General features: G+C 41.2%; 1 protein-coding gene across 1 annotated transcript in view; it reads left to right on the top strand.

Annotated features, from left to right (window-relative positions):
* Positions 1–2,566: 2,566 nt before the first annotated feature.
* zgc:171482 (zinc finger protein) overlaps positions 2,567–20,008 on the top strand; it is a 43,758-nt gene continuing 26,316 nt past the window's right edge. Inside the window, exons 1-3 of the mRNA XM_041050626.1 lie at positions 2,567–2,991; positions 16,498–16,614; positions 19,618–19,710. Of these exons, the coding sequence (XP_040906560.1) occupies positions 16,504–16,614; positions 19,618–19,710 (204 nt within the window). The 5' untranslated portion in view covers positions 2,567–2,991; positions 16,498–16,503. The remainder of the gene's footprint in view (positions 2,992–16,497; positions 16,615–19,617; positions 19,711–20,008) is intronic.

The raw sequence follows: 20,008 nt of genomic DNA, 5'->3' as shown, positions 1-20,008 counted from the left end.
ACTGTTTTTTTTTTTTGTTTTTGTTCATTTGAACTTCTCTCCCAGCTCTGCTCTGTGTCTGTTCTGCAGGCCTGTCATGCAGCTCTCTAATAGTGGATTAGTCTGGGGTTGTAAATGCTGTAAAGCCCTGAGAATGAACATCGATCTCTCAGTTTAATGAGAAATAACATGGGACAGACCCCAGCATCATCTCTCCCTCCCTCTACCTCTACCCCCCCCCCCCATCTCTTTCTAACAAACACATAATTTCTCTTCTTTAAAGCACAGCACCTGACAAACACAAGAGCTATTATTTTGTCCTGTCATGTAGCCACGTCAGCCGGCATCAGCGTTAAGGATGATGCATTTGACTTGGGAAAATTAGCCAAAGGCAAAAGTGAATGTTATGTTAGGACAACTTTACTGTCTAGGCAAAGAAAAAAAAAAAAAAAGCAAAGTCACACAACGTTACACATACACTCACACAGGCACATCCTGCCCTCTTTCTCCAGACCAATGCTGGCACTATACGTCCTCAGGCCTGCCTTGGCTGGTGGTTTGATAAATTGGCCCTTTCATCTCGTCGATGTGCATTGTGTCAGTGGGTTCGTGTGTATTTGAATCTGCGAGTGCATGCTTTTGTGTGTGTGTGTGTGTGTGAGTGTGTGAGTGTGTGTGTGTATGTGTGTGTCTGCCTGGGTACATTGTCTGAGCTGTGAAGTGTTTGGCTTCCTCACTGAGGGCTGCTGTCACAGCCTCTGAAAGCGTGTAATAGGCGCCCATTCTCCCGGAATGAATACACATCCATACACTAGCGAGAAAATGTGGCTTTTCAAAAAGACTTGGGATAATCGAACAGAAAAATTGTTTAAAAAAAAAAAAAGAAAAAAAGGAGGGGCATAGCAATGTCATTCTTTTCAGCTAAGCTCTAAATTTGGTACATGTGATTGCTTTTGGAAGTGTTTGCAGTTCACAGTGTATTAAAGCCATTTTTTGATAGATCAGGGATGGTAATTGTTGGCTGTGCAAAGCATTCCTGCACCAAATGTGGGTTTTCTGTGAGTTGGACTGCGATTCATGGCTGTGTAATGTCGTCTTGGTTTGATTGGGATTCAAAGGCAAATGTTTGTTTATTCAAATTCCTTAGAAATACTTCCTCTTGAAATATGGAATCATTTGCAGCAATTTGGTTTTGCTGAGATAATGATTTGTAGAACCTGCCAGTTTCAACATGAGTGCGTTCTGCTCCAGAGGGTCTGTGTTGAGAATCAGACCTACAGTGATATAGCGCAATCATCCTCACATTGTGGCTTGTCTGATAACGAGTCGGTATCTTGGCTTTCAGGTCCGAAGCGCAGCATCAGCATGCATAACATCAAAGGGAGCCACAGGAAAAGCGAACTACTGTGGAGATATTTGCTTCGGTTGGGTATAAATAAAGAAGGGCAGCGAAAGTGAAAAATGGCCATCACATGTTCTCTGAGCCCAATGTGATGCCTCCACATTGCAGGTTTTGTCTGACTAACAGGTTAATGCTCAAAGGGATTCAATGTACAGTTTCATAGTTGGCAATATGGAACTAACATATGAGTGGCCTTTTAAGCTAATGTCTAATCATGTTTAATCTTTAATCAAATATCAAAACAGACCAGTTGTTTCAGCACTCTAACAAAGCCTTACAGATTAACTATTAAAGAAAGAAAAAAAATCACAGGAGAATTATTAAATCTAAATCCCAGCAGGAACACCATATGAACCCCTGGTAGCCAAATGCATGCTGGGAAAACGGTGCAGAAGCAGACGAAAGCTACACCACCGTGTACACAAGCAGCATGGCTGGGGACTGAGCCTGACCACAGCCTATCCTATGCTTTAAAGGCTTGCCACCCCCTCCCTCACAGGTTGCATTGTGTCTGTGGGCTGTAAGCAATGTGACCTGGTCAGTTTCATTTGAATAACTTTCAGAGGTTTTAAGATGTGAAACTATTCAAGAAAAAAAACAAAGGTTGGAGTAAAGTACACCTAAAATTATTAATAATGATTTTGTGTTTAATCTCAGGATGCCTCTAATGTCTCTTTTAACACACCTTGGGAAGCTGGAAACCATAAAGTACAACTTGGTTAATACTGAACAGCATAGATATGTATACAGACAATATACAGATATACAGATATAATAAAAAAAAACCATGGGAGAGTGTGACATGTCATTGAGTGTGATAAGGCAGTGGAAGCGTTACATCAATATTACAATGAGGACTTGACGGGGAATTCTGGCGCTCTCTCTGTCTCTCTGCTCATTTTTATGTAAGACGGTGCCCAATGTGGGAGCTCTGCGCGGAAACCTACTCACTCGACCAGTGCTCCCACTCACTCTCTCTGCAAACCGAGCATTCAGTGTACACTATCTCTCTCTCTCTCTCTCTCTCTCTCTCTCACACACACACTCACTCACTCACTCACACAGCGTGCAAACCGAGAGCGCTTTCTGTCTCTCTCATTCATCCCAGTGAAGGCTGCTCACACTTTCTTCTTCTTCTTCTTCTCTCCCCCCATCCCTTCCCTCCCTCATCCCTCCCATGGGATAGCTTACTTTATTGTTTTTTTCTCTCAGCGGTGCCTTTCTTTTTTTTTTTCTTTTTTCTTTTTTTTTTTCCTTCATTTTGGTCGGAGTAGTAGTGGATGATATCAACAGAGCTCCGGTTCCTTCTTACCTCCGCGATACTACGGACCAGAGAGGAGTCGCCAGAGGACACGCGCATCACGACCGAGAGCAGCGGGAGCCGGTTATTGGATTTAAAAACAAGAAAACGAGAAATAAACAAACAACTGAATATACATCTACACAGATCTGTGTTGAACAGCCGCGCTGCCGCGGACGCGCCCGCCCGACAAGACTCCCGTTAAGTTTTTTTGACGGATTTTAAGGCACAGGTGCGTTAGAGGATTGAAGACAGGCAGTTGGCGGATGGTTGTCGGTTTTGTGGAGAGGTGTCACTGCCTCTGCGCAAGGTGAGTGATGGACTCCCAGATGAATGGGAATTACTGACAGCAGAGTTTGTTCAACAGATGAATTATTGACAGCTATCGACCTCATTATCTGACTCCGGGTTTAGGTTCTGCTTGACGTCTGTTTTTATATAAGACACCCGAAAGTTTTGCCACCTTAAATCACTCATTATTTCTATGGAATTTCTGCTGGGGTGACGAGTGAATAGAGTTTGTAGAAACCTCTGCAAACTTTGTGGTATTTTTTTAAAATCTGTAGATAAATCTCAGGTATGGGGTTGATCTGCGTTTCCTAATGCACACCATCTACTGCTTATAGTTATGGTTATATTATCCCTCTTTGGTATTTTATGGAACATTTCTTAATAAAAGCAGCACTTTTAGCTATTAGGGGTATCGATGCCAGTGTATCTAGACTGCCTCAGGATGTCGACCAAGAGGTGTTGGATTAATGTAGGGCTCAGTTTAGCATTGCATGGGATTTAACTAAGGATTATTCAGTTCAACTCATAATCGATGCATTGTTTGATCAACAGAATTTCTGAGAATAGCAAAAAATGTCCAGAGTCCAAGGTGAGGTCCCCTAATGTGTTGTTCTGCCTGACCAACTGAAGTATTTTGGTTTACAGTCACACACAGAGAAAAGCAGCTCATCCTTACAAGAGAGGTCTGAGTTTCTGCCTGACCATTTTCTCGAAATAAACAATTCACACAATGTACTAATCCTTTCAGCTCCTGTGTAGATCTTGAGGAATTTAGAAAAAAAAGTTTGCTATAGTTTGAATTAGGTGCAAGGACTTTCCTCATGATCTTGAAACTTTTCACAGCATTGCAAATCCAAGCTCTGCCGCACCTCCAATAATGACTTTCTGTGAAATATGAAAATGATAGTATGGATTAGTTCTGATACTTGCTGCATCGCATTTCACTGGCTCCTGTCCATCTCATTGAGAGTCCTCTCACTGCAAGTATTTGTCACTTTGGGAAGAATGTCCAGTCAGCCTCATCCTGGCGTCTGTGGCAGGATGATACCAGCTTATGGCCTTTTCACAGCACTCGCCTGCCTGTCACACACACACACACACACACACACACACACACACACACACACACACACACACACACACACACACACACACACACACACACACAGTACAGACTATCCTCAAATATCACTCTTTCAGACACACTGTAATGAGGTGTCATGAGGTGCAACAATTGAATTTATTTATGTTGTCACATGCCGCCATTATTTCAATCCATTTTATTAAGCCCAAGCTGCAGTCAGTCTCTGTTCTCTGCCTTTTTATTTTACACTGAGTTGCACTGGGTCTGTTTTTGCACATGCAGCCCAACCGTCTGTGCTGAGCTGAGGCTTCATGCTCTGTTTACATACAGCTATTGATCAGAAGTCAGTGCGAGAGATCTTCCGTCTTGGGTTGTGATCGATTCTGCCCGCACTGACTTCTACTGTACTCCAGGTCACTGCAGCAGACAGAGCAGCAGGGTGTCTCAGTGCAAGGATAGAACAGAGTAAAATAGCATAGAATAGAATAGAGTAGGATAGGATAGAGAAGAATAGAATAAAATAAAATAGAAATGCACCTTATCCTACATATTAGAGTTGCAACTAATAATAATTTTAATTAATTTAACCAAGGAAACAATCAACAGATTGATCAGTAATGAAAACAATCATTGTCTTCCGCCTTATTCTGAACCCAAAACTGTTCAGTTTACCATCACAAGACAACAAGGTAGTGTTATAGATAAAAATGTAATTGTATCAGCATGCCATGTTCTGCACTATATGTAACTTCAGAGTTAATACTCTAAGTGAACAAAAAATAAAGCAAGTTAATTAGCCTGTTCATAATGTGGAACATATGCCGTGTAGCTCTCGCCAGCTTTGAACCACCTAGAAGAACAGTGGCCTATTTCATTCTCCCTCTTTGTGTCTGCTGAGGTGCTGAACTGCATCTGGGGGAGAATCTGATTAACCGACTGGCATAATTTACACAATCGTAAAGGAATAAACAGAGAAGCAGTGTTGTTCTTGAAAAGTGCCTGCTTTTCTTCCATACATCAAGCACATGCATATTCACGCACACAAACAATTAGACAAACACACACAAGCATACAGCGCAAGAGCAATAATTGTTGCAGTGATGCTCTTGAAAAGTCTCTGGTGCTTCCTCGCTGTCTTTAATAGCACGGGGATTGATTAAGCAAGTGCATAAACGTGAGTGTATGTGTGCGTGCAGGCGTTTGTGTTCACACGGCGTGCGATTGCTCTAGTTTCTTTAAGATTGATAGAGCATCGTGTGTAGGTGTGTGTCTTTGTGTGTGTGTATGTTTTCCTCTAGGAGTGCTCCATAGCAACAGGCAGCATATCTTCTTCAAATATCTTTTTCTCACACACCGTATGCTATGACCTTTCTGCTGACTGTGTGCATGTGAGTCTTTGCATGGGTGCATCGGCATCTGTGCTGATGCATGTGTCTGTGTGCGTGTGTGTGTGTCTGCAACCATGTACATCAGTGTGTGGGCCATTCGACCTTTCTTAGTGTACATTCATTAATAGCTGCATAATAACTAATCTGGAACCGCCCGCTGTGCCTGTCTACACGATCAAGATATTGACTCTGTCTGTCTCATAGCAGCATCAGCGCAGTGCCAACCTTCTCCAAAGAGCTTTTTGTGCTTCTTTTTCTCACGAACAAAGCAGATATCATCACAATTGTGCAGCACTAATAATGATTTGATATGCTGTGAACAAGTGGTAGTTTAGCATTTTTAGCCTATTTCATGTATCTCTCAGAGGGAACAAGAGAGACATCTTTAATATATATCTTGACACGGTTGTCGTGTTATGTTAATATCAGTGTTAGACTAATAACTGGTTGCATATTTCATATCCGGGCACAGCAGACACAGCTCTTTAGAAATCAATTTTCTTTTGCTCCATCACCATGTTCGGAAACTGGCCTGCTGCCAGATAGGGAGGGACTGAGGGAAGGAGAGAGGGGTATGACGGTGGGTGTTGTGGGTGCTGTGGGTGCATTAGTGAATGAGGACAGAAAAAAATGTGCTTATGAGATGTACGATTCATTCTTCTCCGTCTCTGAATTTGTCTAATTAAGTCATTTGCTTTCTGAAAAGTTAACATAAACATTCACAGAAACACACCGAGGAACAGATGCAAGCTGAAGAAGCACAGCCACCTGATCACAGCTCACAGTTTCCTGTTTTATATAGGCTAGGTGCTTCAAGGTCATGCCCTATTTAGTCTATGCCAATGGGTATGTGCATGTGAGCATTTGTGTGATGCACTATCACAGCATGCAGTCTCAGCTCATACATATCAATATCATATTCATTTGGGTGCATGTGGGCATAATTTATGCAGCACAGTGTGATGTTTATATGCTTACATGCTATCTTTGTAGATGGGGGTAGTGTGAGCATGTGAGGACTATATCACTCATAAGAAATAACTTGCCACTCTATCGTAGAATCGGTGCTTTATGTGTAAAGGATGTTGACCTCTCTTGCTTTTCTTGGAAATATTTCAAGGAGAGAAAATAAGCAAACGCTGCCTTCTCAGCTACAATTCCCTTATCAAACTCGCACTCATATTTAGAAAACACATTAAATTCTGTGAATGGCAAAGGAGGCAGAGTTCGTAGGGTGGTGTGTGGGTGGGTGATATTATTTTAAACACCATCAACACCCTTTTGATTTTGAGACATTTGCTACAAGATGTTTCATGTTCAGATTTTTCCCCCTCATTTATTATTTGATTTAGCTTAAGCTTCCATCCAGAATAGGCAAAAGTTTCAGTTGCTTTTCTTTTTGTGGGGGGGGTTATTTTCAACAAGGAATTTATTTCCTTTGTTTCATCGTTTGACGGCTGTCGATTGCCATGATCAGTGTCATTGATTGCTTTCCTGCTCTTGTCGTTCCAGTTTGCTGGAAGCCTTGTTCCCTAACATGCACTCAAGGGCCGAGCAAGCTCTAACAGTTGAGCCCAAAAGCCAAAAATCGACCCTTTCAATGTAATTACGCTCGCACTGTCTTACAGAAGAGACTGAATAAACAAAAATCTGTACAGCGTAAGCACAATCAATCCTCATAATGGCAATCCCAAGGACATATAGCCAGCCCAGCCAAAAAAAAAAAAGGCGTAATTGTCCTTTATTGCTACTACAGTTCCTTTACATTAACACTGACCTTGGCCTGCGTAATTTCAGCAATCAAGGGTCTTGGTCTTGTAAGCTTTTGTACAAACAACGTACAGGAAAAATGTTGCAGTCACACACATGCAGAGGCACACACCTCACACAAAACATGCATTAATAAGCTTATTGTGGGGATCCCTGCAGGCATGGCAGCTCACATTCACTCCAGCAAACATATACACACATACACACACACTAACAGACACACACAGGAGCCCCATGATTGACAGCTGATCCCACAAGGATATTTGTGTACATGTCCCCTAAGGACCAAAACATCATCATCAACTCTCAGCCATATTGCACCGAAACTATTTATACATCTACTTTATAGTCACACCACCAGACTTGCATTAAGTAGGAGGTATTCAAATGTATGACACCGAGTGCTATTCATATTGGTTGAGCCTTTTGTGCCACAGAACAAGGAGCTTATTTTACTAATTAGTAAGAGAGAAATTGTCATAGTGCTAATTAGACTGCTGTCATATCAGTTCAGTAATGGAGACAAAGAGACAGGGAGTGAGAGCATTGAGAGATATGGTGAGTGCAAAGTCATTACAAATCATTATTTGGCTTGTGTCACTTCAGTTGTTCCACTCATTGCAATTTTATGCCTGATTTCTTTAACACTTCTTATTCTTGTTTCTAAGATCTTTCTGAATTTATTATTTGTATGTCTCATTCCAGCTCAGTCTCTCAGGCATTGCATGTTTTGTGTGTTGAGGTGCATGCTGCCTCATGGGAAATCTCTCTGCTCCCCTCTCGTTTCGCTCTAACCTGCTCACTAGCAGAATACATGCTGTACTTGGAAATACAGTAAAATTTTGCTCACGGTTGAGTTTTTGTTTGGCTTTTCTTTTTTTCTTTTTTGAAAATACATCAATAAAAAACTGAATTACAATATTATTCTTAGGTGCTCTGATCCATGTTCCACTCACTGCCTATCAAAGAAGTTCTATGTGTGTATAGCCCCGTATGTGTTATATCAAAATGACCATGTGCTGCCAACAGCCAAAATCCTTGAAGCATGTGCTTTTGTGCTTTGAGCAATATGATGGTTAAAGTCTCTCTTTTTATTAAGCACAGCTTTTTCTTACTGGATCCTCAGACTATGCTTTAACATCAGTGCAGTCTCAGGTCTAGTACATGTGATAATGTAGTTGTGCAGTGCAAAAACCAAGACCAGTGTTTAGTCTACAAATGCCCTAAAACTTTCAAGGGGAAAATATGGAGACAAAAAACTGCCAGGAAAGTTGGACTAAACAGCAAAAGAACATAAGACAAAATGTGCCCGAGTTTAAAAACTGTGCAATTAGTTGCTAATGGAACAGACAAACCCCAACTGTTTTGTTGCCATCCAGCATAGCATCCCCCATATGTTACTGTAACATAACAACCCCCATTCAAACTTCAGGCCACCTTTTGTCTTCCCCCATTAACTCGGTTTGCCTTACAGTCTGTTACTGAACACACGCATAGACTCAGACAGACAGAGGGAGGCAGAGATGTGCTTGGTTAAACTGGGAAGACCTAACTTTGGGATAATGGTCTTCATTCACCCTCTAATGAATCCATATTGTGGCCTGAAGCAATAGTTCTGCTATTAATACCATTAACGACTAATGACCCAGAGAGAGATTTTTAGAGATGAAAGTAACACACTACTCTCATGAATAGAAAAAGTTCTTATGAAAGCAGAGAGGTTATAAAGTCTAAATACATGAGATGAATGAGGGGGTAACTAATAGATAAACAGAAAGAGGCGACTAATAGATAGAGAGGTGACGAATAGATACATTAATCATTTTTTCCAACCTTGCTGTGCTGTTTCACTGGGAGGGAATAACATTGTTGGTATTCAAGGTTTACGCCAGAAAATTGTTTAGCTGAGGTGGTAAGGTACACAGATACTGCTGTATCTCATCGTAATCAATCTACAGCCATGCTAACAGCTCTGTGTGGCTGTAGATTGATGTGCTGCTTTGCGCTAAATGCTAATCTTAGCAAGCTAACATGCTCACATTGGCATTGCCAACATACTGTTCTTTAGCAGGTGTTTGTTTACCATATTCACCATCTTAGTTTAGCATGTTAAGTAATCGGGATTCATAGCAGATATTTGTTTACCATGTTAACCATCTTAGATTAGCATGTTACTTAAAACTAAGAAAGTTAGCATTTATGCTAATCTTTTTTTATAGTTTATATAGATGTTTGAGTAAAGTGAAGTGGTGGACTGACTGACCAGCAGACATTGCCAGCAATAGAGGCACACTTCTAGTGTGGTTAAAAGGGCTATGAGTCTGACCATGCATCCAATCTATTCCAATAAAATATTTCAGTCAGTTCCAAAGCAGGTACTGATGTTCAGTATCCAGCCCCAGTGGAATTAGGATAAAAGGATAAAAGCCTTTTTCTTTTTGTTGTTAAGCTCTATTTATTCAGAAATTCCCATTAAGATCATGATCTCTTTTGTAAGGGAGAGACAAGAGTGAATATATAAACCCATCTCGAATACAAACAATATCAGCAAGTATCCCTCAGAGGAGTGTCTCTAACTTGAAGTTGCACTGCAATTTATTCCAGTGGTGAGGTGCATAATACAGTAGCTTATCTGCTCTTCTTTCCCAAGAGTAGATAAGTCTAGCCTTCGCCATCCCTCATGAATAATCCCTGCCCTCAAGGCCCAGTAAGAGAAAGGAGGTAGAAGAAATGAGGAAAGGGAGGAAGAGAGATGACAAGCTTAGTGTGACTGTGTGTGACTGTCAATATCAAGATGCTCCACACATAACTCAAAGAGGAGAAATTATGTCCAAAATAGAAATGGGGGCACAACAAGCAGTGTACAAAGGGAGAGAAAGAAACATATGAACAGACATAGGCATACGAGACTCAGGGGAAAGAGTGTGTGACCTGACCTTGACATTAAGTGTGTATTTTTGTGTACATTGGGTCCACAGGAAGAGACACAGAGACAACACTGAGAAACCCTCTTGGTTTGACAATGTTAAATTGACCAGTGGGGAAAGACAGGAATTCTAATCACATATTTTGTGTCACTTATTTTGGATCTTTACATTTTAGCTCTTAGTTTTATATTGCACAGCGAGGGGAAGACTATGTTCAGAAAGATTACATTACCAAGAGTGAAACAGGGAAAAAATTGTAATGTGGAACATCAAAGTGACACAGCAGAGTGCCTTTGCGATATAAGGTTCCATATTATTAACTCTGCAACCCTTTTTCTTGTTGTTCCCACTAGTGACTCATTAGACAGGTCATTGGCTCACAGGCTGATGTCAATATTTCATCATCTGTATGCATAATTTGACAGTTAAATCAGAGTAGCACTTTATTTCACATGAAATAGGGAACTATAAAAAAAAATGTGAGCGCAGAAAGTGGAAGGAGGGGAACAGACAGTACAGTTCACAGTGCCAACACTTTCTGATGGAGCAGAAGTGGGAAGATTGAGGAGGGAGGAAAGGAAGGAGGGAACTTAAAAGAAGCCCTGCTGCCCTGACCACCTGCTGTTCTCTCTTTCTCTTTATCCCTCACGCTCTCTGTGTGTGTCTCTCTCTCTTGTCCCCTACAAAGGGTTGGCGCATATTTTTCTCTTTCCCCAGTTCATCTTCAGTATCCATTTTACCAGTGAAGGTGTGGTTTCAGACTATAAGAGAACTGAGAATATTTTTGTAATAATAGTAGTCTGTAGCTCCCTGTTGGGGTAAAATATTATACTATATCTCAGTACAGTAGGGAGCCCATTTAGAACAATGCTGTCTAGTTGCAAGTAATATTACAAACTAATTAATATTCTAAGCCCAGGCGACAGAAAAGAGTCTATGAGGTTGAATTTATTAGAAAAGAACAAAAAGACACGTCCAATTCAGTGCCAACTTTTTAATGAACGGTGGGCCAGGGGCTGCGATTTCTGGGAGGGCTCAGAGTTCACATGCATGTTAAATACTTGATGTGGTCTTAAAAGAGATTCCCCTCAAGGTTCATTCTGTCTTCAGATGCCTCAGGCTTTCATGTTCTTCCTAAGACTCGCCTAGTTCTTGCACTCCACTCCTGTGTCGGGGATGTTTGGGGATTTTTTTTTTTTTAATTTGAGCTTTAAGGTTGTTTTTTTTTTTTTTTTTTGGTATAATACTCATCTCTGCCCTCACTTAAACTTTGAGATGTTTCTTGACTTTTTAATTCACCTCTCGCTTGCACATAACCCAAACCCAAAATCACTAATTCGTCAGCACCACACATGTACTCTTAAATCCCCTCGTGACTTTGCCTTCGAATCTTAAGAACATTAAATATTTACAACTAGATAAGCAACAATCGCATTTAAAGTATAATTTATTAAGCATTTAACACAGGCACTGAAAAATTATGCTAATCTGTTTCACCACGACTGTGTGGGCGTAGTTGAATTTGATTGACAATAGATTGGCAACATAGGCAGACAACCCACCAACTGTCACCAGACTGTGAATCAAATATTGCAAATATCCTGATTGGTGCATGAACGTATGACAGGAAAGACAAACCGCTCTCATGTGAAATAAGCAAAAATGACACATACTGTAGCATTAGTTCCAAAAAAGCACTGATGTCGCCCGTGTATTGGCTGATCGGCATCAGCTGTTCAATACATGCCTCACAGTTTAGTTTATTCACAGCTGTGTGTGGCTAGTAGCCTCCAATCACATTCATGACGGTGTACCGTCAGCTATGCTAACCTGATGCACCAACTCTGTTTGCTGCCTCAGCTTCCCTCCACCACTCCAGCCTTCTCCTTCTGTCTTACACCGTTGGTATTGTTGACTCACTACCTGTTTGTTGAGGGCGATTAGTTCTCCCAGCAGAATCCCTGTTGCAACACTGATTTTTTCAACAGTTATCACGGTTTTCATGACCAGTGAAATTATCCAACAGTGGTAAATGGAGCGTTACATCATAATCAGCATTAACATCACAAGTATAACTCATTGTTATACTTGTGATGTTAATGCTGATTAACATCACAAGTATAACTCACTGTTAAGCTCTGTGCTTGGAATGCTACATTTGTTTTCCATTGTTCACCTCCTAACTGATTAATGGCTACCATCCCTCATTCACTCTCTTCTGGAATTGATGACTTCCACTCTCTGTTAATCTGTAATCTGGCTGCGTGAGGTTGTGCACACAGCTCCTTCAAAGAGCAGAGCCTTTTCCGCCAAATCTAACTTTCTAATCTTTTTTTATAAATGGTCAGTTCCCTGACGTTAGAGTGTCTGACTGAACTGCTCCAACTCTGGCAGTACATTTTGTGCTCTCGAAGGAGCCATCACTCATAGTAAGAAGCTGATTGAGAAAATATGTTTTCAGGGCCTTTAAATCTCTGGCTGCTGACTTGACATCATCTATTCATAAACTTTCCTTGCTTGTTACACACTTCCGTCACCTTTGATTGCACAGTTTTTCAGTGACCTCTGCGCATCTGAGTGAAAAATAAGATGCAAATTACACTGTTACTCTGGAATGCTGACCTATAAAGCAGGAATCAAACGATGAACTGAAGATGAACTGTCCACTGACGCTAAATAAAACACAAGCCTATTTGTGGTTCATGCTGTTTTTTAAATTGATGCTAAAGTTGCAATAAATAAGATTCTTATAATACATAACAAACAGTAACACTCCACTGAACAACTGCTCTGCTCTGATGTGGTGGAAGTGAAACCACATTTCCATTAAGATCTCTAAACCAGCGTAACATGAAGACATCACGTTCAGTGCGCCAATTATAAACCTCCCCCTTCCGCCTCACCATCTTTTTTTTTCCTGCTCCCTCCCTCTTTCATTATTTTTGCCACTATCTGCCTTCCCATCTTTTCGCTTCGTTGGGCCTGCCATTCCATTAATCTCACCAACAGATTGCCCCTATTAATTAGTCCACATCTCCCATCTTGCATGTAATAATCAGAGGTAATAGAGATATTAGAAAGATAAGGATATTTCTGCAGTCACAATCACTTTTAATTAGCCGGAAGATTAAAAGATAGACTCACTTTTGCCTGGCTGACGTCCAGACAGACGACGCAAGGTCTTTTTCTTGCAACGAAATTCTGGGAGTGCCTTTAATGTGTCGGTTTACAAAATATATCTGTTCCATCGTGTCTCCTAGGACACTTCGCATAGTATAGGCGATTATGTGTTCATGCCTCCAGACAAAACAAGTTTCTAGCTTGTTATCAGTGACATTTCAGAGAGAATATTATACCTCACAGACACGTATAACTTACTAAGCACACATAAAGGAGGTAATAAAGTCTGGCGCTCTAAATCAGATGCATCTGCATTGCCATTTAATTTTAATGTGGGGGGGTCGTACTCTAGGTTCAATTGGATAATGGAGGAAGTGTCTATACAGCATGTCTGTAGTTAATTGGAAGGTCCCGGGTGCACTAAACAGACAAGATGAACAGACAGGGGTAATTACCAGTATTGTGTTAAGGTGTGTGCGTTCTCCTTTGTGTGTGTGAATGGAAGTGTTGAGCAAGTGTATTGGCTAAAGGTAATTATGCACTACACTCAAGATAAAGAATGACAATTCCTGTCATTGCTTTTTTTGCTGACACATGGAGCAGATTTTGTCTCATCTCATCGCTGATGTCGCGATATTCTTCCAAACATACTGGAGCTGACCTTTGCAGCCTCCATGTATGTTGTGCTGTGAAATACTTTGCCCCTGCAAGTACCCTATCCTGTAGCTTCCTTGGGGCAACAAGCTCATCCAGTTTAATGGTTGGTGTTCCAGGAACATTCCCTACAGACCCGTTACTCACCCTAACCCTGTCAGAACAGTGCCTACGGGGCACACGTAATGAAGAGAACAGAAAATTGAGCAGACCCCAGAGCACATCATTAAACCATTTTCTATTACAGTACTCAGTATAAAAGCGAAGGAAAACACTGATGTCTTACGCCAGGTTGTTAAGAACCCAGAGCCACGGCTCCCGGTAGGATGCTCAGGTCCCTGTGGTTTTACTGGTCGAGCAATCCCAGCACCGACAAGGTTTTAACACACTTTTCTCACAAGGGAATCTTTCTGGAGACCTTTTAACTTCAGAGACTGTAATCCTCAACAAAGCTGCTCTTGGGGATACTGTTCACTTTGCAGCATTCTAATTTCCTACCAGTCTTCAAAAATTCTTGGAAGTTTATGAAAAGGGTTAGAATAGTTGGTCTCAGGTAAAGTATTTCTTATTTCTCTTGCAAAACTGAATGTCAAATTATAAAATCTTCAAATTTAGGTCAGCAAGACATGCTTTGAGGTGAAAATGTTCACAAAAAAAGGCCAAACAAGAATGCTAGTATGACTCATTTTAGAGTCCTTTTTGTTTCATTTACTAATGTGTCAACACCATGATTTCAGCACCATTACATGTAATTAGAGTAAATAAACAGACTCCTAATTATCCAACTGCTACTCCCAGTTTTCATCTTCGAGAACAACGCAGCAACTGATAACAGCCAGCTAACAGTACAGCCTGGAGTCATCTTACAGGATGACCTGAGGCGTATACTCAGAAGCAGGATCTGTGGTTAGAGAGGTAACTTCAGGTTTAAACCTGGGTTTTCAGGATTACGAACGTGGTTCAATTCGCTTGTAAAAACGACATCATTATTCATAGATACTGCAGAGCTTGGTGCACAGGTTGTGCCAAGTTCTCTTGGCTCAAGAGTGTGCAGAAACCGGCAAACCCCTTTGGCTTTCCCTGATGATTTTTTATACGAGTGACCCTCATTATTGCAGAGAGCCAGCTCCTCAGCAGGAGTGTACTATTGTGTAGGAGGGCCCGCTCCTGTCTTGCTCATTTCATTTTTTTTTCTGTTGGCTGCAATCAGTGTCAAAGCTATTTCATTGTGCTTCTGTATATTGACAAGATCTACAACAGAGACTGACTGAAGTGCTGAAGTGTGTGTGTGTGATTTTAGATTTATTTTTTATTTCCTCCCAAGTTGCGTTTGACACCGCTGGAGCTGCAGCTGAGAGAATAAGGCTAAAGTTGTCGTACACGCCATAGGAATACTAAGCAACAAATTAATCTAATGGAATTCACAAATGTAATTATAGTCAGATCTACTTGTGCTCTAATGATGGGGCAGTGATAATTATAAGCCTATTAACTGACGCATTCACAGCCCTTCCTGTCCTTCCTGCATTTGGCAGCTGCGACTGTTGCTTTTGGCCTGGATTATGTGTTTAACTTCTTTGTATTTCTCTAATGTCATAGTCTGCTACCGCTCTGAGGGTAGTAGACTTGACCTGGCCATATTCTGCAAACACCGTCTGTTTTATGTGAGTACATTTGAGAAAACCTGGGTTGACTTACAGCTGGTAACCACCGTTGTGTGACTGCTTAGCCTGATTGTGGTTGTTAGGCTTAGAGAAGCCATATAACAAAAAAAATTATTCCCTGGGTATATTGAACTTGCTTCTCAGTACAAGCTAAAACCCAAGTTTCTTAAACTGTAAAACCATGTCACTTTGTTTAATTTGTATTACCTCCGCCAGAGGTGGAAAGTTGCTGTTAAAAGTTAAATTGTAGATTATGATTTTATATACCAAATGTATACAATTACAAAACATGATCCATTTTTACAAATGGATAAAATTCCCAACGGTGCATTATGTAGTTAGGATTAGGATCAGATTTGACCTACTATAACATTAACATGCTTATAACACGTTCATATATCAATAATATGACACCTTGAAAGGGCCCATTCTTTGTAGTGAGTACATTTACTTTCAGTATATATAATTTTAATTAAATTCCACTTTGTATTGGAATATATGTAGGTTATGGTTTTCAAACAACGCAAGTTCTCCTTTTTCTGGCTGCATGTTCAGTGTTTCAAAATGATTCCAAAAATTTACAACATATATTTATATATTTAAAAGTTTATTGCTAAGTAAAATGCAGAAAGTCGAGACAGAGCCTCAGGCCATTGTTTCCAAGACTGGAGCCAAAATCATCCACGAGAGGATGTTCTGACAGAGAGGATCAACATATTTTTGGCTGAACTGTCATGATGAGTCTGTCATTCGGAAGGAAAAGTATTTCTAAATTAAGATGAGATACACGTATGCTCATACACCTCTAACACACACTGTAAAGTTCACTGACATTTTATTCCGTTCTGAATTTTAATCATATTTGTATTTGCGTATGTCTGGGTGGGGGTGTGTGTGTGTATGTGTGTGTTTGTGTAGTCTCAGATGAAGATGAAGTCTGCGGGTGTCGTGGACGGAGGCTTGTTCACAGAGAGCTACTGTAACATCTGCAATGCCCAGCTCATCTCCGAGTCCCAGCGCACCGCTCACTATGAGGTGAGTCTGTGTTTCCTAAGGTTTGGGAGGATTTTTCTCAGCTTCCTCTTTTTGGCATCACTGAACGTAGACAACGTGAATAGAGGAACAGATTCAGGAATGATCGCACAAGACACAACAAAACAAAAAATAAAAATGCTGCTATGATTACTGCTTTGACAGGCAGATTTCCGAACTGCACACTTTGCATCAGCCTTATTTGTACCAATTTGTGCTTGTGCCATTCAAAACAGTGCTCATCCATTATACATTGACTTAATGCAGCATGGTAATGCTAGTCACTTGCACACCAACAAACACACATGCATTTTCTGTTTTAATGTAGTCTCCCTCTCAGTAGTTTCCCTGAGAGTGATTTAATGAATGCCCATTAAATAATCAGCTCCTGTGCATTATTTAACTTGGACATATATATGTGTGTATGGGTGTGTGAACGCGCATGTATGCATGTGCACTTGCGTGCATGTACTGCATTGGGGTCGTCCTTGATTACAAGACACAATTGGGATTAACAAGCAGACTAATGAGGACAAGGCCCTTATCTAGTGAGAGTTAAACAAGGACAACAACAGTGTGTACGTGTCTACACACAAGTGTACCAGCCACATTCACCTGACGGTAATCTATTTCTGTCTCTGAACCTACGTCTGACAAAAACACACAGCCTTGAGTTGTGAAGACAATGGGCGAGATGAGTCACTGCATGTCCTCAGTATCACCCTTTACAAAGGATCTCTGTAAAGGTCAGCAGATCAAAGAGACAAGGCAAGAAATAATTTGAAGGCAGGGAGTTTTTGTGTGTTAGATTCAACAAGGATAAAGAGCAAGGAAAGGCAACTTTACTTGTGCAGCACATTTCGTACACAGGGTCATCGAAAGTGTTTTGCTTAAGACATGGAAACAACAGCAACAGGCTAAAGAAAGGAGCATTATGGGGGATGAATTACTGAGTCCAGGGTTACAAAGGAAGTCTCTTTTGGAAGCCTCTGGATGCCTCAGATGCTATTTAATACTCTTTCATTTAAACATATCACTCCAGAAATATGCATTTAAATTGGCCACATCACAAATCTTATTGGAATCCATTTTGGTTTTTCTGATATAAATGCAAATTAGTCCAGTCTACCTGAAGCTTTTTGGTGACTGCCCCCCCCCCAAAAAAAACCTTCTGAATAATTTGTGCACTTCAGCACTTTAGTTACAACAGTTAGCAAATAGCTAGCTAGCCGCAAACTATCCATGAACTAACACAAACGCATGAAAGACTCATACATGGACTACGGTCGAGACAAAAGTTTCAGAGTCTGCAAGGGCTCTCCCTAATGCTGCTCTCTCGCCCGTACAACACACCAATGCTCTCTCACCCATACAGACTGTCACACTGTTCAGGGATCAGACAGCAAAACTTTTCATTTGCACCCACAGAGTCAATACACTGTCAGTCACCACGGTCTGATACTGTTACAAAGCAGTGAGACTGCTAGGTGAAATTCGATCATGTGTGAGTAAGGTGCATTCTGCATGTATACACAAACACATGGGGAGGATGTGGCAGACATTTCAATATAGCTGTCCTCTGTCCTGTCTGTCTCCTCCGATTTTATGTGACACTGGCAAAAACAGAGAAAGAGGAGACACAGAGACATGCACAGTCCATTATAGAAGGGTGAGGACTGAGGGTCAGTGCAGGGGTAACCATAGTGACACAAAGTCCCCGCTTTTAGCCCATTTCCCAGAGCCATCAACTACATGACCATTTATACACCTATAAACACAAGCATACACTCAAGACACACACACACACACACACACACGCACTGACAAAATGCATTAAAGCAGTCTGACAAGTGAGGAGGCAAGTGAGGTAGAGGAAGGGAGGGAGGGGGCGGGTGGTGGTGATGGGGGGGGGGGCTTTCTTGTCCCGGGGGCAGAGGATCCAATCTAAGCACTGGAGCAGCAAGTACAGTGGTCTTGTCAGAGTCTCCCGTTCACTTTCTCTGGCTGCTGTTCAGCCATGATATACACCGACAAGTACATTTTCATCTAAACAATGTAATTCACAAATCATACGGATTAAACAGTTAAGTGATCCCCTCACAGGGAATTCTGCTCCTGGACAGAGCCACCCCAACACATTTGACAAACAGTCTTTAATTTAATTACATTCATCTCCATCAATCACCTTTTCTCTCCTTTCATGGTTATCAAAATCCTGATCTTGACTGGTGTCCCTGCACTCTGTCAGATGCAGCAGTAAAGCTCTCTATGACAGTGTCAAGACTTGCTTCTGGAAAATTGCACCAGCAGTGGAATTTACAGATAATAACAGATGTTACATAGTAGGAGGGAGTGAAGGTCAGAGCACGCCAATAAAATGATATGTATGGAGCTTGATAGCTGTGTCAACCTTGTACACAAACACACGGAGCTGTGTAAACACATACACATGCGCTCGTCTCTACCCTGCAGTGTGTCCAGTGATTTTCATTGTTCTGCATTAAAGTGACAGTTAGCAGCTTCAAGGACAGCTCACTGTCATCTTTTCATATGAACACTACTGTATATTTCTGATTCTTATAGCTTGTAGGCCTGTGACAGAAGCAGATCAAAACACACGGGCAGGTGGGGTGAAAACACATATTTTATATTATTTCAGCATAATTTCAGCCATCCAGATTACTCCCTCACTTCCTTTACTGTGCCAGTGTGTGCAAGTGAAGTTAAAAGCCCCCCACCCCACCACCACTTCCCCTATCCAACATCTTACTCAGGGTTCCCAGAAAGCTGAGGCTGGCCTGGGCCATTAATCACCTAGCCTGGGGCAAAATGTCTGTTAGAATCATCAGCTGAAACAGAGATAAAATCTTGGAGAGAGTTGTCAAGGTGGAGTGGCAGTCATTGATTTTATTTTTTATCACTTGGCTCGCTTAAAATAAAATTCACTTCACTGGCTGAGACTCTGACTCTCCTCTGTGTCTCTCTCTCTCACTCTCTCTCTCTCAGAGCAAGAAACATGCCAACAAGGTACGTCTGTTCTACATGCTTCACCCTGAAGACGGAGGACCGCCTTCCAAGAGACTGAGGCCAGATAACCCAGTATGCTCACACTGAGTGTGTGTTTCAGTGTCTGTCTTGCATAGCATACAAAGTTAACCACATTTTCTCACCTCAAATACTTGTATCTAGATTCTAATTTTTTTATTAACTAAATGTGAATATGGTTGTTGAAGTTGAAGTTGTTTGCATGCTGAAATTTTAAGTGAATTTGCAGCATGTTGTCCTGTGGTGACGTGTCTCAGTCTAATCTTTTATCAGGCTTGTCCACTCTCAGGCTTGCCCTTTGCAGCCAAGTGCTCAATATTTGGTTGATCGGTTGTGTGCAGCTGAGTGCTAC

Source organism: Toxotes jaculatrix, chromosome 11, assembly GCF_017976425.1.
Source record: "Toxotes jaculatrix isolate fToxJac2 chromosome 11, fToxJac2.pri, whole genome shotgun sequence".
NCBI lineage: Eukaryota > Metazoa > Chordata > Actinopteri > Toxotidae > Toxotes > Toxotes jaculatrix.
Note: the sequence above shows the minus strand (reverse complement) of the source record. Positions and strands in the feature narration are given on the sequence as shown.